At 45.0% G+C, this 27,676-nt stretch overlaps 1 protein-coding gene across 3 annotated transcripts; it reads left to right on the top strand.

The window, feature by feature from the left end:
- Positions 1 to 1,850: 1,850 nt before the first annotated feature.
- ADPRS (ADP-ribosylserine hydrolase) lies at positions 1,851 to 13,956 on the top strand. Of its 3 annotated transcripts, none has more exons than XM_069971659.1 (6): positions 1,851 to 2,054; positions 4,145 to 4,238; positions 6,515 to 6,722; positions 8,871 to 9,055; positions 11,526 to 11,626; positions 13,485 to 13,956. In XM_069971659.1, exons 1-6 carry the CDS (start codon positions 1,907 to 1,909, stop codon positions 13,781 to 13,783), a joined length of 1,035 nt encoding a protein of 344 aa, XP_069827760.1. In that variant the 5' UTR covers positions 1,851 to 1,906; the 3' UTR covers positions 13,784 to 13,956. The 3 variants fall into 3 exon arrangements, with proteins under 3 accessions (XP_069827760.1, XP_069827761.1, XP_069827759.1); XM_069971660.1 differs by having other exon boundaries at positions 2,011 to 2,098; XM_069971658.1 differs by lacking the exon at positions 1,851 to 2,054 and adding an exon at positions 2,141 to 2,407.
- Positions 13,957 to 27,676: the final 13,720 nt, after the last annotated feature.

A 27,676-nucleotide genomic window follows, 5' to 3' on the forward strand; every position in this document is an offset into this window, starting at 1 on the left:
TGGAAAACTGCTACTGCAGTTTTTGAGCTGCAGCCAGAAGTGGATTATTTTATGGCTGTTAAGAAACTGTCTAACCTGCTGATAGTTTTTCTTTAAAGGGGTACTCCAGACTGGGGGGCTTTTTTGCCTATGGCCGGGGAGGAGGTGGATAAGGGCAATGACATCCCCTTAATTCCCCGGTTCCAGCGCAGTGTACCGGATCACGCCTCTGCAGGGGCTGGAGACGTGACGTTTCAAGTCCGCTCAGCTACCCCTCCCCAATAGAGAAAACGGGAACACTCGGCCATGCTGAAGGTTCCTATGTATGGAGAGGACAGGCAGCGGGCAGGAGACATAACTGAGGCCGATTGTTCAGCCTTCAATTATTGGAGGTCCATGGCCAGTTTTAAAACTGCGCTTCTTAAAATTCTCTTATATCACCACTAGAGTTGAGCGAACTTCAAGCATGCTCGATTTCATTTGAACCCGAGCATGCGCCATTTGACTAGTGGCTAAAGAAGCTGGATAAAGCACTAAGGGTCCTATTAGATTAAGGCTATGTTCACCCTGCGTAAAATAGCGGCCGTTATTTTAAGGCCAAAACAACGGCCGTAGAATTACTATCATACGGGCTAGTCGTGAAACCACGGCCGTTGTTTAATTTTGATTCCTAGCATGATTATAAACTGGATGAAACAGGTCATTTACTTTAAATACTGCGCCCAGCCCGAGAAACCACTCAGAATTTTTTTTTACATCAAAATCAAGTTTAATTCAGCAGATATGTTTTACGTTCGCGGCCGCATTGAAATCCACGGCCGTAGTTGCGGTATTCCCGGCCGGAAATAATTGACATGTTCATTTTTCACGGGGCCGTATAAACAACGGCCGTTATCTGATACGTAGTGTGAATCAACGCCCGTAGTTACCTTGCATTGCAGTCATTATAAGGAACCTCAAAACAACGGCTGTGGTTTTGCGGCGCCGACAACGGCCGTTATTTTACGTAGTGTGAACATAGCCTAAGTGATTTTTTTCTTTGCAAATGACCTGAAATCATTCACCATGGTACACGGTCGTACAATAGTCACTAGTTATGGTCAGCTGAAAAGATGCAATCCACATACGAACGAATTTTCGTTACTTGTTTGATCGTTGCCCGCATACACACGTAAGGATACTGCGTAAAGCGAACGTACCACTAGTACATTGCGTTTTTTACATGAATAGACTGGTGTTGCTGTCCTTATTTAGAACCACCGCACGGGGCCAGTTTATTACCGAAGCACTGAAGGTGGGTTGGCAGCCCCCCCCCCCACGCGGCTCCATTAGAATCAATAGAGCCGCATCACAGAGGAAGGGGAGAGCGTCACAATGGGAGCGGGCAGGCCCGCCTCCAGTGCTTCATGTCCGGCCGATGCTCGGTAATAGACTGGCGATGTGTGTGAGAACCGTTGTGTGGGAAGTCATGGCACTGGCATCCTTCCCCCGGTCTATTCATGTAAAAAAAAAAGGTGATGTGCTAGTGGTACATTTGCTTTAAATTAAAACGATATTACGATTTTTCACACAATAACCTTTCCGTGTAATAGGGCCCTTACGCTGCCAGGAAAACATGGCTACAGTTGATATGCAGGGGCATCAGTCTCCATGGTAACAGACTACAGTGTTGTCTGATCCTTCAGTCACACCACTTCTTCCAGATGGCAGACACTATGACCAGACTAAACAGGCTTTGGCCGGGTTCACACTACGTAAAAAACCGCATGACCATAGCCTTTATCTGCAGTCTGAGACATGGGTCTCGCCTCCCTCTCAGCAGCCGGCAGCCCTGTAATAATGGAGGCCGCGGCTACGATTGGTGTGTGGAGCTCGGTGCATTTCCTGTCACACAGGCTGGGTGTCTCCCGCCCTCTCATACACAGTGATGGCCTCGCTGGAGAGGACTCGGTTCCGGGGCTCGCTGCTCGGTGCTCTGCTCGGGGACTGCCTAGGGGCCATATTTGAGGGTAACGAGAACGTCTCCGTGGAGTTTGTGCTGACGTTCCTGCACGGCCTGGACAGCGGCGCGGACGGTAAGAGCTCGGCGGCTGCGACGGAACTTCAGAGGAAGCGGCAGGTTGTTTTTTTTTTTCTTCGAAGCTTTATTGATAGTGAGCAGCCTCACATAGACTGTGCCATATACCGGAGAGAAGAGACGCTTCCAGTGTGAATGAGCAGTGTAGCGTCACTTGCCCTCTTCGGTGCATTGTGCGGTACCGCAGCCCCCGCTGTGCCATGCTTTTGTCTCGGTTCCGGGGCGCCCTTCTGGGGGCGCTGGTGGGAGACTGTATAGGGGCCGTTTTTGAGACCAGGGAGACGGTGCGTGTGTGCTCTGTGCTCGGGTTTCTGCGGGGTCTGGAGAAGAATATTATTGGGAAGAAGGAAGGTAGGAGGCTGGCGGCTCTGCTCCTCTATGAGTCATGTGATTGGTTGCTGTGGTTACTTAACTGATTGATCGTTGCTCATAGCAACCTATCAGATTACAGCTTTTATTTTCAAAAAGGCTTCTGAAAATGAAAGCTTGAATCTGATTGGTTGCTGTGGGCAATGGCCCCACCCTTTTCTTACAAAAGGTTTTCATAAATCTCCCCCCAGTGTGAACATAGCCCTAAGTGTACAGTAATTGAATAACTTTATCTAGGCCATTTTGCGACTACTAGTTTGATTCTAGACGTGTGTACGTCTGTACATCTGTACGTGTGAACACACCATTACTTGGCGCTCATCTGCCCTGCTCAGATCTCACGCTGGCGTTGTAGTATCCAGTAGCGGTGCAGGCACTGTGATGTAATGGTGTAAGCACAATCCATATAGTGCAGGATGCAAAGAAAACTTGGCACTAACCATTGAAGTTTATTTCCAATACATGTAAACGTGCATCAGGAGCAGGGAAGAGAGGTGGGAAGGCGGGGCACTGTTCATTGAATAGCGGCCACGGAGAACATGCCAGTTCAAACACGCTCGCCGCACGCTCCATTGTGTGCAGCGGGGAATTCGGATACCGGCGCACACGGGTGAGCCCGCATCAGAATTTAGCTGAAATGTAGGTCATTCGGCCACTACTGCAGTACCGGCTGGGATGATCTTCAGTAACAACGGCTGTTCTGTGACCCGGCCAGGGTTATACTATGTGTGAACATGGCCTTGAACTGTATAACATAATCTTAGTGGATAGTGCTGTCTCTTTTTGCTTGTGAGGCCGTGATGTAATGAGGCTGCAGTATCAGGTCTTCTGCCCACAGCACCTGCACCTCTACAATCACTGGAGCCAATATGACTGTGCCCTGATATGCGGGCACTGTGGTGTTAGGTCTGCCTTTGACTGTGCGTTCACCACTACGGTCAGACAAGTTGACATACCTGCAAAATTTCTTAGATTATTTTGTTAGGCTAGGTTCACACTGCGTTTTCAGCATCCGTTTAACGGATCCGTTTTTTTTTAACGTCCAGAAAAATAGGGTCAGCAACGTTTTTTGGTCCGTTTTGGTCCGCCAAAAAAAAGGATCCGTTTTTTTTTATAATGGAAGTCAATGGAAAAACGGATGCACACAAATGAATCCGTTTTTTGCAATCCGTTTTTCATGCGTTTTTTGCAAAAAACTGATGCGTTAAACGGATGCTGAAAACGCAGTGTGAACCTAGCCTTACCAGGGATATAATTAACAGTCATCTGGTCAATGATTTTTTTGTTATCTGTAGCTGTCTAAGGGCCCTATTCCACCGGCCGATTATCGTTAAATCGTTCGAATCTAAACGGTCATCGTTCGGTTGAAATGCAGTTAACGATTAACGACCGAACGAGAAATCGTTGATCACTTTGTAAGACCTGGATGTATTTTTATCGTTGCTCGTTCGCAAATTGTTCGTATTGAATAAGACGTCGTTCGCAGTAGATACGAACGAAATAGCGAAGAAAAAACTATTGCAAATACGATCATAAGTAACGATTATCGTTCCATGGAAATGAATGAACGTTTTCAGGTCCTTCCCAATAGCGGTTGTTTGAGATCGTTAATCGTTAACGATTATGCGAGCGATAATTGTCCGGAATAGGGCCCTAAGAGTTCATGATAGGAAGAATGATCCATAATCTAACTATATTGCTTCTTTTATTTCATGGAAGAGCTAATGTATACAGATGACACCGCCATGGCCAGATCAGTCGTGCTGTCTTTGCTGGAAAAGCCTCCCTTTGATGAAAAGGATCTTGCTCAGAGGTACACCTGCTGTGTCTTTAAAAGTACTTACCTTACGTGCTATATATAACTTTATATTACATGACCAAAAGTACTTGTATTCATTAACACGGTAGGGTTTCTGTAGGTTGAACTCGATGGACTCTTGTCTTTCGTCAACCTTATTAACCGTGTAACTACTATGTAACTAACGTTTGCTTGTTTCAACATTTCACATCAAACCATGGGCCTTAAGGGGTTGTACACCCCAAATTTTTTTCTTTCAAATCAACTGCTGCCATAAAGTGCTAGAGATATGTAATTTACTTCTATTAAAAAATCTCAAGCCTCCCAGTACTTATCAGCTACTGTATGCCCAGCAGGAAGTTGTATTATTTCCAGTCTGGAGAGCAGGAGAGGTTTTCTATGGGGATTTGCTTCTGCTCTGGACAGTTCCTGACATGGACAGAGGAGGCAACAGAGAGCACTGTGTCAGACAGGAAAGAAAACACCACTTCCTGAAGGACACACAGCAGCTGATAAGTACTGGAAGACTTATGATTTTTTTAATAGAAGTGAATTACAAATCTCTGGCACTTTATGGCACCAGTTGATTTGAAAGAAAAAAAATTTGGTGAACAACCCCTTTAAAGAGCTTTTCCAGTATAAAAGAATCCACAGGATAGATAATAAATAATTGATTGGTGGGGTGCAGACACTCACCTTCCCTGGCGATAAGCTGTACGTTAACACCCCATCCCCCCCCCCCGGTGGCCGGAGCATACATCCCCTCCTCTCCACCCTGGCTTGCTTCAGGGATTCTCGGCAGGACGTCTCGCCGAGCCAATCGGTGGCTGCGGTGGGGCAGCGCACTGGTTGGCTGAGCGGGACGAGGAGCCGGGAACCCCCAAAGCAAGCCGGAGCGTGTAGGAGGGGATGTATGCTCCGGCCACCGGGGGTTAACTTACATACACGCAGTGGGATATATTCTCATAGGGTTGCACTGACCAGGGCTGTGGAGTCGGTAAGCCGCAACTCCAACTCCTGAATTTTTTCAGGACCGACTCCTGCTCCTTCCTAAATGGCCGGTCATACACCAGGGGGGTTATTTATCACACTAGATCAGCAGCTTCTCCCTAATGTCCTACATGATCCTGGGGCGACTTCTGACGGAATAAGGAAAGATATAAAGCAGCTTCTCCTGTGTGTGCAGTGGATGCAGCCAGTCTCCAGCCTCCATGTACTGAACTACTCAGAACTAGACTAGATGGAGCAGGTGATCTTTTCCTGCTGACAGTCTTCTATGTTTCTAACTAAATATTTACCATACACACAGATACACTGCTAACAATGCCAGATGCCTGTAATATAGAGATCAGCCATAGTGATATAGAGGGGTCACTGTGGGTGTGGGGGCACACCATAGCACACACACACAGCCTCCTGCAGCCATAGCACACACACACACACAGCCTCCTGCAGCCATAGCACACACATACAGCTGCAGCCATAGAACACTGAAGACATGTGCCAATCTGGCGTGCAGAAATGTGGAAATTTCTGCTTCTGTGGATCTGGATAAGGGCTTATTTCCACGCCCCATATATTACAGAGGTTATGGATGTACGGGTCTGTCCCTACAGTGCTGCAGAGATTGAAACAGTTTCCCTGCTCCCGGAATTATATTGACACATCATGCCGGGTGGGGAAACAATCCATTACAGGCTTCTCCGTCGGTAGCCTCCATGATATATGGGACCTGGGAATAAGCCCTAAGTGACCTTCACAAAAGTGCCCTTATGCACCAGGTCACCCCTCTGTCACTGAAATTGATACACATCTTCATACAAATGACTGTGACTGTGCTCTGATTCCTTGCACAGCCAGAGATTTGTGGGCATTAACAATGATTTTATTGGCTGCACAAAGATCCGGCTCTCCTTTTACTCCTTTTACACAGGCTAGTTATTGAGAATTGAGCTGCTAAAAGTGTCAAAGTGTCTCCCTGTTTAGGAACACTCCTCTTTGACAAAGGGGAATTGGAGGAATAGCACAACACAGAGTTATTAAACAATATTGTCCAGGATTGTTTTATGTGGAATTTACCACTTTACTAAAACAATTTAGTCACCAGAGCTGACGGGAAACAAGGTGGTGGTGGACCCTAGGCAATCGATCCATTAGCCCTTCCTATAATCAGTAAAAGATATTGTGTATTTTTTCCCCCTTTTTTCTGCATTCATATTTATTTTTCTACAGATCTTGGTCTTAAAATGTAATTTTTCTTTACTCTCTATTTTGTGTTTTTTTTTTTTCAGATTCACCACAGAGTACTTCAGAGATCCTGACCGTGGTTATGGAATGGGAGTAGTACATGTGTTTGAAAAGCTTCAGAGTGGAGAGTACCATAGTGTGTTCACTCCAGCTAAGGAGCAGTTCAATGGAAAAGGCTCCTATGGAAATGGAGCAGCCATGAGAGTAGTCGGGATTCCACTGGCATTTCCCAATATTCAGGATATTATAAAGGTTACTTCTGGTTTCAAACAATAGGGTCAACATGTATTTTGTTTTCTCTTATTTTTGTGTTTGTGTGTGTTTGATATATTCATACCCCGCCCTTTAGGGTATGTTCACACTGAGTAAAACAGGCGGAATTCCACAGCGGAGCCCCTGCCACAAAATCCCACCTTTCTTGGTGTGTCAATGGGAAGCCTCACTCACCTCCACTCTCCGCTCAAAGAGTTGACATGTCAATTATTTGAGTGGAGAATGGAGGTGCACGAGGCTTCCCATTGACACACTGAGGCACATGATCGCTAAGTACGGACGGGAGAGATAACTGCCGAAGAATCCAACATCAATTTTTGAAGGTGTAAGGCTGCCTTGAAGGGGGTACTTTGGACAGGAGCCTTCTTTAATGTGCAGTTACCTCCCTGGCTCTGGATCTTACCGTTCTATCCCACTATTCAGCCCCTTCCCGGTGCATAGGCCATTACATTGCAGACCCCCTCAGCCAATCAGTGATCTGTAAGATATTAGCGGAGCTGCGGGAGCCAGTTTATTATTTTTAATCCCAGGGCATATGTTAAAAAAGGCCCCTGCCCAAAGTTACCTCTTGCGTCACCTAGCTTCCTCTTTAGTTCATTTACAGTCAGTATTGATAAAGAATAGTGCAAAATCAAAAGCATTATCTTTTTAAATAGTTCAAGCGATTTTTCAGAAACGCCTGTAATAGGTTTTATTACGCAAAAGAGTTTCCTTCTGTACTCAAAAGCTGTTTTGCGGCCTCCCCCCTCAAGGATCTTTGTGTCCATTTACGGTCCATGGAGAGGGGAGGGGCTGACGGGGGTGAGTGAGCATGAGAGGAGAAAAGGCGCTCCTGGAAATACATCATCCTGCAATCTTCTCTCACCAAGCTCCTAGATAAGCAATGACCTTTCTGACATGTGAATCCAGTGTTTTATGTGCCCAGACAGTCTCCAAACAGTAGAGCTGGTTCTCTCCTTTTCCTACTCACTCATCCACCTCTTACCCTCCCCCCTCCATAGGTTATAATGGAATCCGCTAACCCGTCCTCACTTTGCTTCTCTGTATTAAAGACGGATTTGCCTGATAATGCACAGATGATAAGGGTGGTGGTGGTGGGGGATCCAAGTTCTAACTTGGATTAAGAGCATTTTGCAAGAAGAGCTCACAGTTTTTCAAAATTGTGACTTGGTTTAGGAGCATTGCTTTGGTTTAAGAGCTCCCTCTACTGTGGGGGAGGGGCATGGTCTGCATAGCAGGGTCTACAGCACTGTACTCTGCCCCAGGAAGTCTCCCTCACCTTCCAAATAATGTCAGATCCCCTTCAGGCTGCGGCTTGCATCAGGGGACAGGACTGTGAAGGTAATCTCTTCATAGCTGTAACCCCTCTATCTAAACAGAAAGTGCTGCTATACAGTGCCCACATCTGCCCTACTCATTCCTTCATACTCCCTGCAGTCTCTGTTAGTACTTGTGTTTCTCATCCTCTTCATTCCTGCTAGAATGTGCCTGCACTTACACTCAGCTATACACACTGTTGCTATACTGTGCCTGCACTTACACTCAGCTATATCACACTGCTACTATACTGTGCCTGCACTTACACTCAGCTATTCACACTGCTGTATAAAAAGGTTTCTGTCACTGTCCTCCTGCACAGCTCTGTGATTCCTGCTTCCTGATTGGTCCATGCTGAACACACGCCCCTTCCCCATTGCATCATGTGACCACACAGACCTCTGACAGCAGCCCTGCTTCTCTATTATAGCCTGTTGTACTACACTACTGCAATATGGGAATCTGCAGCTCCATCCTGTATCCACAATCTGTTAGTTTTACATATTATTCAAAATAAAAAATGATTTTTGGGGCGTGGAACCAATCGTGTACATTTCAATGATTTCTTATGGAAAAATTTGATTTGGTTTAAGAGTGGATTTGGATAACAAGCACAATCACAGAACGAATTATGCTTGTAATCCAATCTGTATTACAATCTGCCTCTAAAAAAGTGCATGTTTATTAGTTATAGTTGCTTAGTGGATTATGTTTTTTTTGTGGGGGGTGGTACTGTTAGGCTGGGACTACATGGCGGAAACCAATATGAATGGAGAACCACTATTTATACATTTTGTCTTCTTTTAACAGTATGCTAAAATCAGTGGAGAACTGACGCATTCCTCCTCACTGGGCTACAATGGGGCCATCCTTCTGGCCCTTGCTGTGCACTATGCTCTTCAGGGGAATCTGAGTCGTGAATCTTTCCTGGAGCATCTTCTGAGCAACATGCAGGAAGTAGAAGCAGATGAGAAGTCTCGGAGTGATGCTATAGAGTAAGTTAATGCTCCTGTCGTTGTGAATTTGCAGTCGACACGGTACAGTGGTCGCTCACGTTATTATAATAATTCACTCCAGAACGACCGTTACTTGTTGAAAATATTGTATCTTGAAACCAAAACTGTATGGAAAATTGGTAATTGGTTCTGTGGCCTCCAAAATGTCACAAAAAATTGAAAAAAAAAGCATGTAACTATTCTGGATAACGCAAGTCCTTACATACAGCAGTCAGAAAGAGCTACTGGAGACTGAAAATTACTTTAAATGTAGAGGACTGGAGCATTTTCTCTGTACAGATCACACAAGGTCCTAGAAAAATTAAATGAAGCCGCCCTCACCTGGCGCCCAAAGGAGCAACTTGTCCTAGCAGAGGTAAAGAGCAGTACAGGACATGTTGTATCACACTATACTGTAGAGAGGAGATACTAGACACACACAACAGTACAGGACATGTTGTATCACACTATACTGTAGAGAGGAGATACTAGACACACACAACACTACAGGACATGTAGTATCACAGTATACTGTAGAGAGGAGATACTAGACAAAGCAGTACAGGACATGTAGTATCACACTGTATTGTAGAGAGGAGATACTAGACAAAGCAGTACAGGACATGTAGTATCACACTATACTGTAAAGTGGAGATACTAGACACACACAGCAGTACAGGACATGTAGTATCATATTGTACTATACAGAGGAGATACTAGACACAGCAGTACAGGACATGTAGTATCACACTATACTGTAGAGAAGAGATACTAGACACACAACAGTACAGGACATGTAGTATCACACTGTACTGTAGGGAGGAGATACTAGAGAGCAAATCACTGCATGCACTTCACTAGTACTGGGGATTTTCCAGTAAAATGGCCACTTTTATTGGTCGGTCATCTAGCTGCTCACATGTGCCACAGATCAGGAAGGACCATTTTATGTTAAAAATATTGTAACCTGAGGCCATTGTAAGTTAAGTGACCACTGTATTCATTCATGACAGTCCACTGAAAGCAGCGAGTCCGTCACGCTGCCCTCAGAGATCAAAGCAAACATTGGTTGATATTTTCCTTTAAAGGGAACCCATCACCATGTAAATGCTATCTCTAAGCTATGGACATCATGTTATAGAGCAGAAGGCGCTGAGCAGATTGTTATATATCTCTTTATCAGAAAAGATTCAATATAACTGATGTTTCCATGTTAAAGAGTCCAGTCCATTGAGTGACACCACACACTGGACTCCTTACCACAAAATGATCGGGGATTTCAATCAACATGTTACAAGTTATACTGATTCTTTTCCCACAAAGTCATATATCAATTTGCTCAGTTCTTCCTGCTCTAGAATGGGGATGGCAATACCTTAGATAGCATAGTCTTTGTCATAGGTTCCCTTTAATGCTTGGTTGGAAAAGTCGTAGGAGCTAGGTTGCTGAACCATCTAGGCAGTTGCTGCTAGGTCTGAAGTTGGCCTTAGATATTTGAGTAAACTAATACAAACCTACAAATTGTGTCCGGCATTAGCTGATCATCTAAAGTGTATGTTGGTCTCCAGCTTAAGACAGAAGTAGAGGACTAACTAAACCCCTTTTAATATTAAATATTATTCAAATAAGTTAAAGTATTGTGTTGCCTCCCAAAAGTTATACAAATCCCCAATATACGCTTACTACGAGAAATGCTTATAAAGTACTTTTCCCCCTGCACCTACTACTGCATCAAGGCTTCACTTCCTGGATAACATGGTGATGTCACTTCCTGGATAACATGGTGATGTCACGACCCGACCCCCAGAGCTGTGCGGGCTGCTGGAGAGGATGATGGCAGAGGGATACTGAGGGACACAGGGCACTGGAGGGACACTGAGCGTCCCTCTGCCATCATCCTCTCCAGCAGCCACAGCCCGCACAGCTCTGGGAGTTGGGTCGTGACATCACCATTTTATCCAGGAAGTGACATCACCATGTTATCCAGGAAGTGACATCACCATGTTATCCAGGAAGTGACATCACCATTTTATCTGGGAAGTGACATCACCATTTTATCCGGGAAGTGAAGCCTTGATGCAGTAGTAAGGGCAGGGAAAAAAGCACTTTATAAGCATTTCCCATAATAAGTGTATATTGGGGATTTGTATAACTTTTTTTTTTTGGGGGGAGGGGGGAAAATACAATACTTTAATAAAATTTTTTGCTGGACTTCTCCTTTTAAGGGGTTTTGCAGGATTCAGAACATTCTTCTTTCATCCAGAAAGAGTACCACACCTGCCCTTGGTTTGTGTATTGTATTACAGATTGGCTCTATTTGCTGCAATGGAACTGGGCTGCTATACTGCACATTAACTGAGGACAAGAAATATAGAGAAGCAAGATGGACAAGCAATTTAATGTTTTTTTTCTAATATTGGGGCAGTTACAGATCAATGAAATCCATTCTCTAACATAACTCTCATTTCAGGCTGGAGCTGGGGGAGTTCCCGTACTGTAGTAGGCTGAAGAAGATAAAGGAGTTTTTAGATCAAGGAAATGTTTCGCGCAAAGATGTGGTGGATGAACTTGGTGAGTGTTTTCCTTTTTGGGTGAATTTGGTTGCAGGTAGAACGAAAAGACCTGTATGTAGGACATCAACCATTTATCATACTGATGCAGTTTAAACATTAGCTTTCATAATGTGCTCATAAAGCTATAACATAGTGAATATGTAGTAGAGCTTAGCAATACACCCCGCAACCAGTATTTAGGGAGATCAACAATGTTACGGCTAACTAGTGATGAGCAAGCAGTATTTGATCGAATAGCTATTTGATTGAATACTACACTATTCAATGGGTATATATCTCTGATCGCTTTCGCTTTTTTTTTTTTTTTCATTTCAGAAATGTGTTGGTGGTTCTCTGAGGGGTTCCTTATTGTTCATGTCTGTTTAATATTGTACACTATAAGAAGTGTGTTGCCTCTTTATTGTGGAGAGTTGAGGTGAGGAACCTCCATTCCGCAGGCCGCATCCGGCTCCTGAGACCTCCCAATGCGGCCCGCAGCTCCCCTGTGATGTGCGCCGTTCTGGTGGGGCAGGAGCCGGCATAGACAGCGTCTTCCTGTGTCTGTGACGGCTGCCAGACACGGAAGGGATGCTGTGAGTGCCGTCCCCTTCCCCACCAGAGTGGCGTATGTCTTCCATCTCCTGTGGGCCGCGCAACGACGTCATTTCATCTCGCGCTGCCTGCAGGAGAAGACTGGCACAGGCTAGAGGGGAGAGAAGAGGACCTGGGCAGCGTGGGAGCGGAGGAAAGGTGAGTGGGATGTTTTTTTTTTTTATTTGAGACACTGTGGGTTAACTAGAGCCACCAGGGCCATCACTGGGGGGTTAACTAGAGCTACCGGGTGCATGACTGGGGGGGGTTAACTAGAGCTACAAGGCGCTTGACTGGGGGGTTTAACTAAAGCTACCGGGGGCATCACTGGGGGTTAACATCGGCCACCAGGGGCATCACTGGGGGTTAACATCGGCCACCAGGGGCATCACTGGGGGTTAACATCAGCCACCAGGGGCATCACTGGGGGTTAACATCAGCCACCAGGGGCATCACTGGGGGGTTAACATCAGCCACCAGGGGCATCACTGGGGGGTTAACATCAGCCACCAGGGGCATCACTGGGAGTTTATTAGGACTACCAGGGGCATCACTGGGGGTTTATTAAGACTACCAGGGGCATCACTGGGGATTTATTAGGACTACCAGGGGCATCACTGGGGGTTTATTAGGACTACTGGGGGCATCACTGTTTTTTTTTTTTTTTTTTTTTTAGGACTACCAGGGGCATCACTGAGGATTTATTAGGACTACCAGGGGCATCACTGGGGATTTATTAGAACTACCAGGGGCATCACTGCGGATTTATTAGGACTACCAGGGGTAACACTGGGGATTTATTAGGACTACCAGGGACATCACTGGGGATTTATTAGGACTACCAGGGGCATCACTGGGGGTTTATTAGGACTACCAGGGGCATCACTGGAGGTTAACTCTTGCTACCAGGCATCACTAAGGATTCACATCAGGTACTAGAGGCATCACAGAGGGTTAATTACAATAGCAGGGGCATTAGGGGAACAATACGTTGCCTTGCCCTGGGTGTTGCTAACCCACACTACTAACTGCCGCGCACAGTATGAGGCCCTAGAATGATTTTATTAATGCCCGACTGGCCCTCGACGGAAATGGTTTCCCACCCCTGGTGTAGAGCATGCCACTCTGGTAAAGCTACTGTGAAGTACAGGCTTTAGGCATTGTGTTGTTGCCTCCGCATCCTCACAAGCACCTGTTGTTTGTAAACATTACATAGAGGTAAAACATGGCGACACAACAGTATATGCAATATACAGTATTTAATTCTTGTTTCGTATATTCCTAAGGTCATGGCATTGCTGCTTTGGAATCTGTTCCCACTGCAATCTACTCTTTCCTGCGCTGCATGGACCCAGTAGACGATCTTCCCAAAGAGATGAACAGTTTGCAACGTACCATTATCTTCTGCATTTTACTAGGGGGAGACACTGATACTATTGCGACCATGGCTGGAGCTATTGCTGGTGCTTACCATGGAGAAGACCAGGTTCCTGAAATATGGAAAAAGAAATCTGAAGGGTACAAAGATGCCGAAAATTGGGGCGATAAACTTTGGCAATTATACAACTCTCGGCTACCTTCCTGATTGACTAAAGGGACTACTAGAAATGTCTGGTGCCTTTTGAATACAGGCTGAATATTAAGAGATCGTGAAGAAGGACTGAAGTAGTTCTTATACTGCAATGACCAGTACTGCTAAGGGATCGACAAAGGATTCCTTCTGACCTGTGTAAACCTATTGGGGGAGATTTATCAAAGGGTGTAAAATTTAGACTGGTGCAAACTGCCCACAGCAACCAATCACAGCTCCTCTTTCCTTTCACCAGAGCTGGAAGCTGAGCTGTGATTGGTTGCTGTGGGCAGTTTGCGCCAGTCTAAATTTTACACCCTTTGATAAATCTCCCCCATTGTGTCTTGGCCACTGACAATAGAGAGAGGTTTACCATTTCTGAACCACAAATAACGTGGCCATCCAACATGCGGTACTTTTTTGAATCACTGTTTAATAACCTATTGTGTGCTATCCAATGACAATGGTCTTGTAACACCACAGAATCATGTTTCTCTTTCGGAGGTGAATAAACAATGACTTTTTTGCCCCTCCAAACCTTGCTTTTATTACAGTCTTTATTTTGGAGGGTTGTAAATCATAAAGTTTGATAATTGGGTCAGGGAACCAGTAGAGCCTTGGCTGCCCTTTCATAACCAGCATGCTCACTAAAGAGAAGATGTATGATCAGTGTTTTATTCCGCAGGTCTCTTCCATCATGCACAATGCCCATCACCACTGACATCATCTGTCGGTTGTCATATGGAAGAGCCCTATACACCTTAGATTGACAGCTAAATCACCCTTGATAGGGCAGCTAATTATAATATGGGCAGTTTGCTCGACCACCTGGACCGCCCATATTCTGTGGTACACACTTGGCACAGTCAGCGTGTGATGATGTTACCACGCTGCCTTTGTCAGGATGTGTCAATGCCTGCGGCCAAAAAATGAAGTGAGTAAACTTTGCAGAAGATATAAAGGTGGCACACACCAAAAAATATAGTCCTTTATTCCATCACCAAACAGGTTACATGTAGCAGATGAAATGAATAGGCGACAGCTGTTTCGCATGTCACATGCTTTCTCTCAGCCCTGACAGGGCTGAGAGAAAGCATGTGACATGTGAAACAGCTGTCGCCTATTCATTTCATCTGCTGCATGAAACCTACCTCGGTGACTGCCACCTTTATATCTTCTGCAAAGTTTTTTATGTTGTTAGACTGCATGTTTTGGTAGAGCAAATCCGATAGTACGGCTCCGAGGAGGAGTGTATTCACACTTGGAGACTGTGACCAGCAGAGTGTAGGGGTCTTGTGCCGGGAATCTCTTTTGCATATGAAAAAATGAAGTGAGTTGTAATAAAAGACAGCGATTCAACCCAGCAGAGGCAATGTGGAGACATTATCACGCTGCTTGCGCAGGGGGCATGTATGTACCGCCCATGATGCTGGATACTTCACGCCATAGAGGAGCCACCATAGTAGGCCGCAACACAGCCAGACTCACAGGACACCAACTTTGATGCTTCCCTGACAGTGCTAAAAAGGCCACACACCTCTCTGACAGAGCCCGGAATGTCGCACACCGCTCTGACAGTGTCAAGAACGCCACACGCATGCACAGACACATGCTTCAATAAATATCAGAGTTGGCCCTTGACTTTATCTATTTTTTTATTTTTTATTTTGTCCCACTGTCCATTTCAGTTTGACATTCCTGCTCTCGATTATACCAGCCTAGCAGCTATGCCTAACTTAGATAAACTTAGAAAAGCAATCAAAAGCCAGCACATCACACTAAAACTTGTTGACACTGTGCAGTTTGCACGCAGCTGTGGTTAAAAAAAAAAAAAAAGTCAAAAGCAAAAATTTGCTTCAGCAAACTGTGCCATGTAGAATTTTAGCTTTTTTTTATTTTTATTTTTTTTAAAAACTAGGTTCTTGGCAAACTATTTGATCAAACAGAATGTACCAACTCACCACGTTAAGGTGCCCTCAAAGGGTTGGTCCTACACTAGCAATGACCTCTCTAGGACTATAAGTCTACATATCTGGGCATATACTGTAGGAGCAACTGAACTCTATATAACACACATACAGGAGCTGGGTGACCTGCACGGCTCTAAAAGAGGTAGCCACATCCCTCACATGTGACACACAGAAAAGCAATTTAAAAGCATCACATCACACTTTGAAAAAAAAACTAAAATTCTATATGGCACTTACAGTTTGCTGCAGCAAACTTTTGCAGGCTGAGGTCTATGCACATATTTGTAATCCAAAGAAGCGGGGGCAGTGAGGCGGGACTTAGAGTGTCCATGCCCTAGGCCTGCAACGCCTCTCTGGTCTTACTCCTTGTTTTTAGCAATGCCCCCAGGCGGGATTTCTCCTCTGAAGTGCAGATTACTATGGCGCATGCTCACAATTTAAACCGCTTCAGCTAACAAATCCTGCATGGGGGAGTTGCTGAAGACAAAGAGGGTTAAAAGGGGCATCACAGGCCTAGGGCACAGACGCTCATTGATAAAGCCCCTCCAAATTACTAATGTGTTTTTTCCACATTTATGTCTTCTCTACATACCAATCCCAAATTTTTTTCTAAAATCCAATCCTGGCCTATAGCTGTATCCATGTTTTCCCAGACTTCCTAGGGCCGCATCCAACTTCTTCAGCCACTAGTGCTCAAATGCCGCGCTCATCTCTATAAATGAGCAGTGTAACTCACCCTATTAATGTGACCTGAGAGAAGCAATGGTCACAGCAACTCTTTCTGGACAGTAGTATTAACTATTTTATTCTGTAAAAAAAAAAAAAACTCCACCAGGTACAGCAGTATTGCGCAGTCAGTAGTCATATGACCGCTAAAAGGGAACACAATGACATAATAATCCTATTTCCAAACACGGTAATCCACCCAGCACCCACGTGCCCTCAGCTAACCTCTCTCCATCTGTGACTACTGACTAAAATCTGTTCTGGCGATGGCTATACTATGCCCCCTCCTTTTTTTCCTCCACAGCTTTGGCATGCTAGAAATCACATGCCATAGCAATAAAAAGCTGTTTCTTTTATAATGAGATGTTTTTCCCAACATTTCTTTTTTCCATGATTGTTCATAGGGATAGCTCGGGCCTAAGTTTAGCATCTGTTTGTTTCTATATTTAGCAGACAGTGTAAAGCCAAGGTAAGTTCTTTCCACAATACAGACTATAAATGCTTTAGTGCCAGCCATTCGCAAACTATTTTGCCTCATAAAAACTTAAAAAACAAAACTGATATATGTGCTTGTTTACACAGGTAAAAACCACGTGGAATTATTTCACTGGGAAACACTAAAAAAAAGTAGTAACCGACAGCCTAAAGGACAACTCCGGCACTGATAAAGAAAAACTGAACTATACTCCAGTTGGTGTCTTCATTTTTTTCTTCACTTCCTGGTTTGGGCTTTCCCATAATGCACTTCGTCTCCTGTAATGTCTAACTGACTCTGTAGAACTGTTAGATGGCTTACATCTTGCTCAGCCAGTCAGAGCTGAACAACCTGAGTCATCTGACAAAGGGAGGCTGGCCTAACAGGGCTTAGACCCGCCTCCCTCTTGATGATGTCATTGTCACAAAATGGCTGCCACAGAAAAGCCTGGGGTCAACACTCATTAGGTAAGAATGAGTTTACTTTACTTCCTGGTGGGGGGTTGAGGGGGGAAAAGTTATATAACTTTGTAATGTGTTCCAATTACTGGGAAAAGGCTTTTCACCGAAGTACCCCTTTAAACTATCAGCAGGTTGGAAGTATCCAACCTGCTGATATCTCCCTATGGTCGACCGACTGGTTCACAGATTGCAGGTAAACGGCCAATGTTTTTATCTCACTCCTGCAGAGAATACATGGTAATCCATGATAATGTTTTTTTTTTTTTTTTTTTTTTTCAAAAACGGATAAAAAAATATTGCAAGAACGTAGTGTGAACCCAGCCTTCACTGTTTAGAGTTCCAATGTATTTGGATATTAAAAAGTCCAGTGAAAATTTTTATATAGGTATTGTATTGCCCCCCAAAAGTTATACAAATCACCAATATACACTTATTACAGGAAATGCCTATAAAATGCTTTTTTTCCTGCACTTACCACTGCATCAAGGCTTCACTTCCGTGATAACGAAGTGATGTCACTTCCTGGATAACATGGTGATGTCACTTCCGGGATAAAATGGTGATGTCACGACCGGACTCCCAGGCTGTGGCTGCTGGAGAGGATGATGATGGCAGAGGGATGCTAAGTGTCCTTCCAGTGCCCTGTGTCCCTCTGCCATCATCCTCTCCAGCAGCCACAGCCCGCATAACTCTAGGAGTCGGGTTGTGACATCACCATTTTATCCAGGAAGTGACATCACCATTTTATCCAGGAAGTGACATCACCATTTTATCCAGGAAGTGACATCACCATGTTATCCAGGAAGTGACATCACCATGTTATCTAAGAAGTGACATCACCATGTTATCCAGGAAGTGACATCACCATGTTATCCAGGAAGTGAAGCCTTGCCTTGATGCAGTAGTAAGTGCAGGGAAAAAAGCACTTTATAAGCATTTCCCATAATAAGTGAATATTGGTGATTTGTATAACTTTTGGGGGGCAATACAATACTTCAATAAAAATTTAAGGACTTCTCCTTTAAGTTATATAAAGGCAATAAAATATTCAGGGATGAGATTACTATGAGCACAACATGGACAAAACGCAGTACAATCACAAAATCATTGAAACAGACCTTGAGCTTGGCTTAAAACTGAGGGTTACATAAATAAAGGCAAGTGGTGGAACAGATTCCATCCACATGTAAACTAGTTTTAGGTCCTCCACTGCTTAAGGCATCCGACTTCCATTTGTTTCCTATAAAGAGAGAAGGAGAACCTGGCAAACACTAAAAGCTTTAACTCCGTAAAGTTGGATGGAGGCTGCCGGCATTAGGAGACTCCTGTATGAAGAACAGAGGAATATAGAACAAAGTCACCAACTACAGACTGATATATTTAGCATTTTGCTGCCGTGTCGCAGGCATGAGATAACACAACAGGAACATTGTACAGAGGGCAGCAAGGGAAATCTTCAAACGATCTAAATCACTATCCCAAATAATAGCAGATGGTCACTGGTGCTATGAATGTGAAAATACAATCACTGTCCTTTCAAGAAACTTGACAAATATCAAAAGTGCAATCAAAGAAGAAACATTGCAATATATTTGACTACAGCAGGTTCTATCAGAAGCTCCCGGTAGCCCCTTACTCCCCCCCATGGGGGGGGGGGGGGGGCGGAGGAATGCCCCCAGTGCTCTTAACATACTAATTTACATATTTCTTAGGATTAAAGTTTGCTTACAATCATTGGAGGAGCAGCAATGAGAAGAGGAGGGAAGGGGCTACCGGGAGCTATCGGCAGGTTTGTCTTTTAAGGGGTTAACCACCTAAGAGTGAAAAAATAAATACTAGCTGGTCTTACCAAGTCTCCCTGAGTGTTTTGAGCCATCTCATGTCTTTTGTAGCTGCTGCCAAGTTTTTCTAAAAGCCAATCTATAAGCAAGATAGAAAACTACATTTCCCATCATGCATCTCCCTGATTGGTCCATTTGGGTACTCCCCCTTTAGCTTTCTTTTTTTTGTGCTGTTACTATTATTGCACAGTAAACACAGGACTGTTTTTTTCACAGATTTTGCATGACATCACCCCAATATGTATTCCATACTAGCTGATGATGTAGCAGAGCTGTAGCGCGCATGGTGTTAGCTATGTGCTGCATAACATGCATCTGTTTACCAGGGGGTCGGGGTGTAGTGTAGGTTTAGATCTCTGCTTGCTCACTGTGAATGAAAGCATTCTAGTTCTATCCAGACTCTAAGAATATCCATAACACTTACAATATAAAGAGCTGTGACACAAAGACAGGTACATATGCCTGCATTCACTGACAGCAAGCAGAGATAGAACTATAACTTTTCATATTACAGAAACCTAAGCTCAGGGACCCATGAAAGTCTGTGGAACCTTTAATGTGCTCAACGCATTAAGGCCATGTTCACACGTCGTATGAGGTTGGCCAGTCTCTGCCCGGATCATCCCGGTCGGTACTTAAGTATCGGCTGGATGATCTTTCCGGCCGCAGGGTTCTGATGCGGGCGCATCAGCGTGCATCAGAACCTCCCACAGCACACTATGAAACAAGCGGCCGGAGCTGCTCGCTTCATTGTGTGAACCAACAGGGTTTCTTACGGCCGCAATTTATTAAATTGCGGCCGCAGAAAACTGACATGTCAGTTATTTGCGGCGCCGCACGGGATCTCGGTCGGAGCGTATATGAGGTGTATATGCTCCGGCCCGGATCCCATAGAACAATAGGCTATGTTCCACACTGCCGATGGCAACAACCGCCGTACTTTTACTTAGTGTGAACATAGCCTTAAAGGGAACACTGGTGGTTATAGTAAATCAATCTCTGGTTTCCAAAAAGTTTATTCATCTCTAATTATGAACATTTAGAGCATTATGGGTATATTACCTATACTGCATATGATTTTACTCCCCCTCTATATACTGAGAAAGATATATAGATAGATATATAAAGCAGAATACTATAATTACGAGTTGTGCAGCAAATATATTTATTTTAGATCTTTCTAATTCACCTCTGTGGTCATCACTTTGTGTGCACAATGTCAGATGGCAGTGCGCATTGTACAGCCCGCCAGCAATTTTACTGTATTGTTTCTGCAGATTTGTTGTCACTGACAATACTTACATGGTGACAGAGTCTGGACTGATCTGGATGATAGGGAGACACCTAGTGGTAAGTTATATTAGGGCTTCTTCAACCTAAAAGCAACCGACTATTACTGTATATTACATGTACATTGCAAAGTAGTATATTTAAACAGCTTTTATTACAGTCCGCACAGTTGATTGTAGTAAGGTGTACATTTAAGTGTTTAAAATGAAGTGTTTAAAAATACTATTAGACTACTATTAGGCCAGGTAAAGGAATCTCTATTGCAGACTTTTATTCTCACTGAAAGCCAGCAGTACCCCAATTTAACCAGCAGATGTCCCTGTTGTAACTGTACTTTCCATGTAAAAGCCACAGCAATTTTTTCCAACAATATTCTGGGCCTTATAAATTAAACATATTCAGATTTTAAAAACTCAGTCCCTTTTTACGATTGGAGATTTCCTGTATGAAAATGAAATGTGTGACCCCCAGAGTGTAGCATAAAATGAAGTTAGCAAGTATTTAGTAATGATCTGCATTACAATGAGAAAATCTAGTGATCTGAGCCATATCCAACAATGTATGGTCATCGGTGCTATCCTAACCAGGCCAGTATTCTAAAAACTGCCAGTAATGAGGTTTTCTTGTGTAAGGGCCCATGCACACTGAGTAAAAGAGGCGGAATTTACGAGCGGAGTCATTCTGCCTGCCCTATTGCTTCAGAAAGTGTTGTAGATTTGTAATTTACTTCTATTAAAAAAAATCTCCAATCGTCCAGTACTGTTCAGCTGCTGTATGTCCTGTAGGAAATGATGTATTCTTTCCAGTCTGACACAGTGCTCTCTGCTGCCACCTCTGTCCATGTCAGGAACTGTCCAGAGCAGGAAAGATTTGCTACTGCTCTGAACAGTTCCTGACATGGACAGAGGTGGCAGCAGAGAGCACTGTTTCACACTAGAAAGAATACACCACTTCTTGCAGGACATACAGTAGCTGATAAGTATGGGAAGACTTGAGATTTTTAAATAGAAGTAAATTACAAATCTATATAACTTTCTGAAACTGGTTGTTTCGAAAGAAAAAGATTTTCGCTAGATAACCCCTTTAAGGCTGTATTAAGGTTGTTGGGGAGGTGAGTGGCAAACTGTCAGTTCAGCACTCGATTTTCCCTCGTTCCTTGCTTGATGCCTGTGCTATCACACATACCGACAGCAACTGGGGAACAGTGGGGGTTTGAAGGGCTGCCCGGACAATGCTTAGATTGTTTGGGCTGCCCATTGAAGTCAATCATGGAAAGACAACGATCAGCCAAGATCGCGTGTGTCGGCTGATCGTGGCTTTTTGACATGCGCTATTACACCAAACAATAATGGGTTACCCGTTACATTTTAGCATGTACAGTAAATAGTTAAAGGAGCCTACTTTTAATGAAACTAAATAACTGCTCAATAACATTTACAGTAACTGGAGTAGTAAGAAAGGAAAATAAACGCTTGGCATTGCCGGCAGCAGAAGCATGACAGGAATTTTAAAGTGCATTGTCGCTACCATAATGAAGAATAGGACACTCCCAGGTTGTCACAAAGTAACAAGAGGAAAATGTATACAAAACCGCAAGCTGGAAACAAGCAAAATATACCACGCATCAGTATATACCCATGATACAGGACAGATGCCCTGCTCAAACTTACATTCACATTTCATTTCCCACAACAGAAAGGACCAGGCATATTATTGGGACTGTTAACCTGTCAAAGATATCACTAGTGTTTTCACCCATATCATTAGGACAGGGTGATTCTATTATAAGGGTGTTCCAGTTTTGGGATTCGTATTTTTAAATAGGTCACTCCAGTAGGCAGGTGCCCACAGTAGGTAATTACCCCCATTAGGTAGGTTCCCCCCACAGTAGCTAGTCTTTTTCATTAGGTAGGTGCTCCCTGTCGGTAGATTCTCCAGTGATGTAGGCCAGGTCTCCCCATATGTACTTTTCCCTTTAGTAGCCAGGTCCCCCACCCATAGGTGATTTCCTTCATTAGGCAGATAGTCCCTGTAGATAGTTTCTGCTACCCCCAGTAGTCAGGTGCTCCCTATAGGTAGGATCCCCAGTAGTTAGTTCCCTTCATACGTAGCATCCCCAACAGCAAGGTCCCCCCTGTAGGTAGCATTTCCAGCAGTTAGGTTCCTCCTGTAAGAAGTATCCCCAGTAGTTAACACACAACGACCCCCACCCCGTCGGTAGGGTCCCCAATAGCAAGGTCCTCCCTGTAGGTAGTATTCACAGTAGGTATATTCCCCCTTTAAGAAGTATTCCCAGTAGTTCGGCTCCCCCCATTGGTAGCATCCCCAATAGCAATGTCCTCCCTGTAGGTAGTGTCCACAGTACTTAGCCCCCCCTCCACTATGTAGCATCCCCAATAGCAAGGTCACCCCTGTAGATATTCCGAGTAGCCAGGACTGCCTGTAAGTAGTTTACTCACAAGGCAGTTTTTCCTCCTGTAGGTAGTATGCCCAATAGTTAGGTCCCCCCTGGTAGTTTGGTCCCTCCACAATACTCACCTGTGCAGTACTCTGCTTTCTCCCTTTTTTTCCACGCTGTGGTAGAAGATGTAGGAATAATGTCACTATGTGTGCCGCTGCTGGAGATGGAAAGGAAGAGACGCTCCCGGCAGTATTTTAAGAATTTCATCTGCCCTTCTAGCAGGGGAACCTCTGTCAACTAGCCTAATAGCAGACTTGTTCCTGGAGCCCCCCCTCCCCCAGTGTGCAGGTAGTGTGCTAGTAACCGTCCACAACAAAATCACAAGTATATCGGCAAAAATTTACCATTAACCTAAAACACAATCTGTCGCAAAAAAAAATCTCAGAATCGAAGCTATAACCACATAAATGGAGGCAGGTCAAGTTTGAAAAATAGTCTATGGTCCTTAAAGGGGTATTCCACTCAAACATAACTTTTGCCCATGGTGAGACTCAGGGGCGTAACTAGAAATGGCTGGGCCCCACAGCAAACTTTTGATTGGGGCCCCCCCCTCCTCGACCAACCACTATGCCATCAACACACCCAGCTCTACACAGGTTCTATACACCATATAAATTACACTGCAGTTATATTAAGTGACTCACAGGGGACGCCTTCTCTCATTAGAGTTGTTTCCTTTTCATTTTCTTCTCCATCTGTCCTGGGCCATTATAAGAACTCCGAGCGACGAATCCACAGAATCTGCCAGACAGACAAATTAGGCTCTGTGTAGACAGCTTATAGATTGCCCCTTGTTCAGTCCTCCATATAGATGGCCCCATGTGCATCTACTATAGTAGAGATCCCCCTCTGTGTAATCCATTTATAGTAGATGACACCCTCTGTGCATCACCTATATCAGAGGTAGGGAATCTCTGCTCTCCAGCTTCTGCAAAACTACAACTCCCATCATGTATGGACAGTCAAAAATAAAGCTGTAGTTTTGCAATAGCTGGAGAGCCAAGGTTCCCTATCCCTGCCCTACAGTATATGGTCCCCTCTGTGTAGTCCTCTTAGATGACCCCTCTGTGTCAACCCCCCCAGTGTAGTTCCCCTTATAGATGCCCCCTAGTCCCCTTCATAAATGGCCCCTCTGTGTAGTTCCCCTTTTAGATGGCCCACATTTCCCATAAAAGTAGCCCCCAGTGTTGTCCATCCCCATCCCGCATATAGGTAGCCCCCAGTGTTGTCCATCCCCGTCCCGCATATAGGTAGCCCCCAGTGTTGTCCATCCCCCATATAGGTAGCCCCCAGTGTTGTGCATTCCCATCCCCCATATAGCCCCCAGTATTGTGCATCCCCCCCATATAGCCCCCAGTATTGTGCATCCCCCATATAGCCCCCAGTATTGTGCATCCCCCCATATAGCCCCCAGTATTGTGCATCCCCCATATAGCCCCCAGTATTGTGCATCCCCCATGTAGCCCCCAGTGTTGTCCATCCTTAGCCCCCAGTATTGTGCATCCTCTTCCCCACATAGCCCCCAGTATTGTGCATCCCCTCCCCCACATAGTTCCCAGTATTGTGCATCCCCTCCCCCACATAGCCCCCAGTATTGTGCATCCCCTCCCCCACATAGCCCCCAGTATTGTGCATCCCCTTCCCCACATAGCCCCCAGTATTGTGCATCCCCTTCCCCACATAGCCCCCAGTATTGTGCATCCCCTTCCCCACATAGCCCCCAGTATTGTGCATCCCCTCCCCCACATAGCCCCCAGTATTGTGCATCCCCTTCCCCACATAGCCCCCAGTATTGTGCATCCCCTTCCCCACATAGCCCCCAGTATTGTGCATCCCCTCCCCCACATAGCCCCCAGTATTGTGCATCCCCTCCCCCACATAGCCCCCAGTATTGTGCATCCCCTTCCCCACATAGCCCCCAGTATTGTGCATCCCCTTCCCCACATAGCCCCCAGTATTGTGCATCCCCTTCCCCACATAGCCCGCAGTGTTGTGCATCCCCTTCCCCACATAGCCCGCAGTGTTGCCCCTCTAATTAAAAAAACAAACACATAACTCACCTAACCCCACGCTCCCCCGTCGGTCGCCGGTCTCCTCTTCTCTCTGCCTCCGCCCGATGAGCAGCCCTCTGGTGAAGTCCCGGCAGCGTCATCGCTGAGCGCTCAGTGTGCGCCGCGGCGGCTGGGACTTCCGGTTTGTGTTCTTAGTACCGGAAGTCCCAGCCGCGGCGGCGCACACTGAGTGCTCAGCGATGACGCTGCCAGGACTTCACCAAAGAGCTGCTCATTGGGTGGGACACTCTTGTGATCGCAAGCAGAATGCTTGCTTGCGGTCACAAGAATGATTGACAGGGCGGGAAGCCTATGGCTTCTCGCGCTGTCAGTCAGAACACTGAACACCCGGGAGGCCCGCTCGGCCGCCGGGTGTTGCAAGCGGTCATCTTCGGGGGGCCAAGGCCACGGGCCCCCTGATGTTAGGGGCCCTGTAGCAGCCGCTACGGCTGCTACGGCGGTAGTTCCGCCCCTGGTGAGACTAACCTTTCATTCTATACTTATAATCTATCTAATTCTATAGTTATAATCTATCATATCCCCCAGTTCTGAGCTGCTGCTTTCTGCTAAAGACACAAAAATCTGTGTGTGAGCTTTTCTGTCTCCCCCTCCTCCACCCTCCCTTCTGACACAGCTGATGTAACCAAGTCCCTGACTGGCTTTATTTGCAACTTTGTAGCTTCTTTGTAATTGCTGATGAACTCACTGTGATTAAAGGGGTACTCCGGCGTTGAACAAAAAAAACAATCAATCAAACATAGTTTTTACATTTACCATCCCTCTGGAGTCTGTCTCCGTTTGAATTTCCCGCTGTTTGCAGGTCCCTGAAACTCCAGTTGGTGTCTTAATTTTTGCTTCACTTCCTGGTTTGGGCTTTCCCATGATGCACTTTGTCTCCTGTGATGTCTAACTGACTCTGTAAAACTGTTAGATGGCTTATAGCTTGTTCAGCCAATCAGAGCTGAGCAACCTGAGTTATCTGACAAAGGGAGGTTGGCTTAACAGGGCTTAGACCCGCCTCCCTCTTGATGATGTCATTGTGACAAAATCGCTGCCACAGAGCAGCCTGGGGTCAACAGTCATTAGGTAAGAATGAGTTTACTTCTTTTCCTGGTGGGGGTTGAGGGAGGAAAAGATAGGGAAGGGGGGCAGATAGGTGATTGAAGCATATTATGAAGTTATTACATTTTGTAATGTGGTTCAATTACTGGTAAAAAGCTTTTTGCTGGAGTACCCCTTTAACCTTTTTGGCATTACAAAGAACCTACAATGTTGCAGATAGGGACTTGTTTACATCAGCCGTCTCCGAAGGGAGGAGGGTGGAGGGGGAGACGGAGAGAATAGCTGGGGGGCAGGGGGGCTGATGCCACTATATCTCATACTATATTGGGGTATACAGAGATGCCTGATACTATATGGGGCACAGCGGACCTAACTACTATATATGCTAGATCTAGGAGACTGTAAATGTTTCTCTGGCAGATTCTGGTGCGAAGATTAATGGCCAGGAGAGGACTTTAAGATGACCCGGGCTGGATGGAGAGAAAAACAGCGCTGATCAGAAAAGACGCCCCCTGTGAGTCACTGGATGTAACTGTTCTCTCTTATAGAGTATGTAGTGATAGCAGTCATGGTGTGGTGGTATTATTGGTAAGGTCTTTCTCACTTTCAGGGCATTATACTGTGCGCAGAGGAGACTTAGAGTATGGCCTTCAAGGGTTTATGTACATTTTGTCCTGCTGTTTCTGAGGGGGGTGCCAAAAGCAAATTCCGAGCAGGGCATCATCTACCCTAAGGCCTTGACTAGGCACTCAACAAATGACCATGTGTGAGGATGCTGAACCAGTGGATAGAAGGCCAGTAAGAAACAAGGAGACTTGTTAACAGTTAATAAAAACCTACAAACCCCATTATACAAAGGCCCTAACTCCAAATAGATATGACCCGGATATAGTGTAAATTGTCATTGGATATAAATAACGTACAACCTAAATAGAAGTGTGATGTTCTCTACTGAATTATGAATTCTTACAATAACAGTTGCTGTCACTATTGGATTGCCAAAAAGTACAAAAATGAGGAACATGTCTGCACATTGGAAGAACGTCCAGACCATATATCAAGGTCCGTAACCAGTTCCTCCCAGTTTTGGAATGTGTCTTCAGGGAGATCATTGGGTCCGTTACATTTGGACTTGGAGATGTGCAATATGCACGCTAATGACTCTGGAAGAGGTGATGGGAAACCTTGGCACTTTATCTTGCAAAAAATATGGCGAAAAATGCCGAAACCACAGTCAGTATTGTGGCAGCTGATATGATGAGTCACATCTTTGGCTTGAAAATCTATCTATAAGCAGCTGTTTACCTTCTTGAAGGAATATATTGGGCTACCAATTTTATTTCCACTTTGATCAATCTGTCAGCAACATAAATTTTTCTAATCTTAAGGGGATTTTCCCGTTTTGTAAATAAGCATTTTTCGGCTCGGTGTTTGCAGCCAGTGAATACTTCTGACAGCTAACAGAGGATTAGAGTTTTTTTAAGTTTGGATCTAAACTGGGCAGGAAACAGGAGTAAAGGCCCTATAACACCAAGCGATTATCCACTGTATTTGGCCGATTATCAGCCATA

This window comes from Dendropsophus ebraccatus, chromosome 5 (assembly GCF_027789765.1).
Source record: "Dendropsophus ebraccatus isolate aDenEbr1 chromosome 5, aDenEbr1.pat, whole genome shotgun sequence".
In the NCBI taxonomy this organism is placed as follows: domain Eukaryota; kingdom Metazoa; phylum Chordata; class Amphibia; order Anura; family Hylidae; genus Dendropsophus; species Dendropsophus ebraccatus.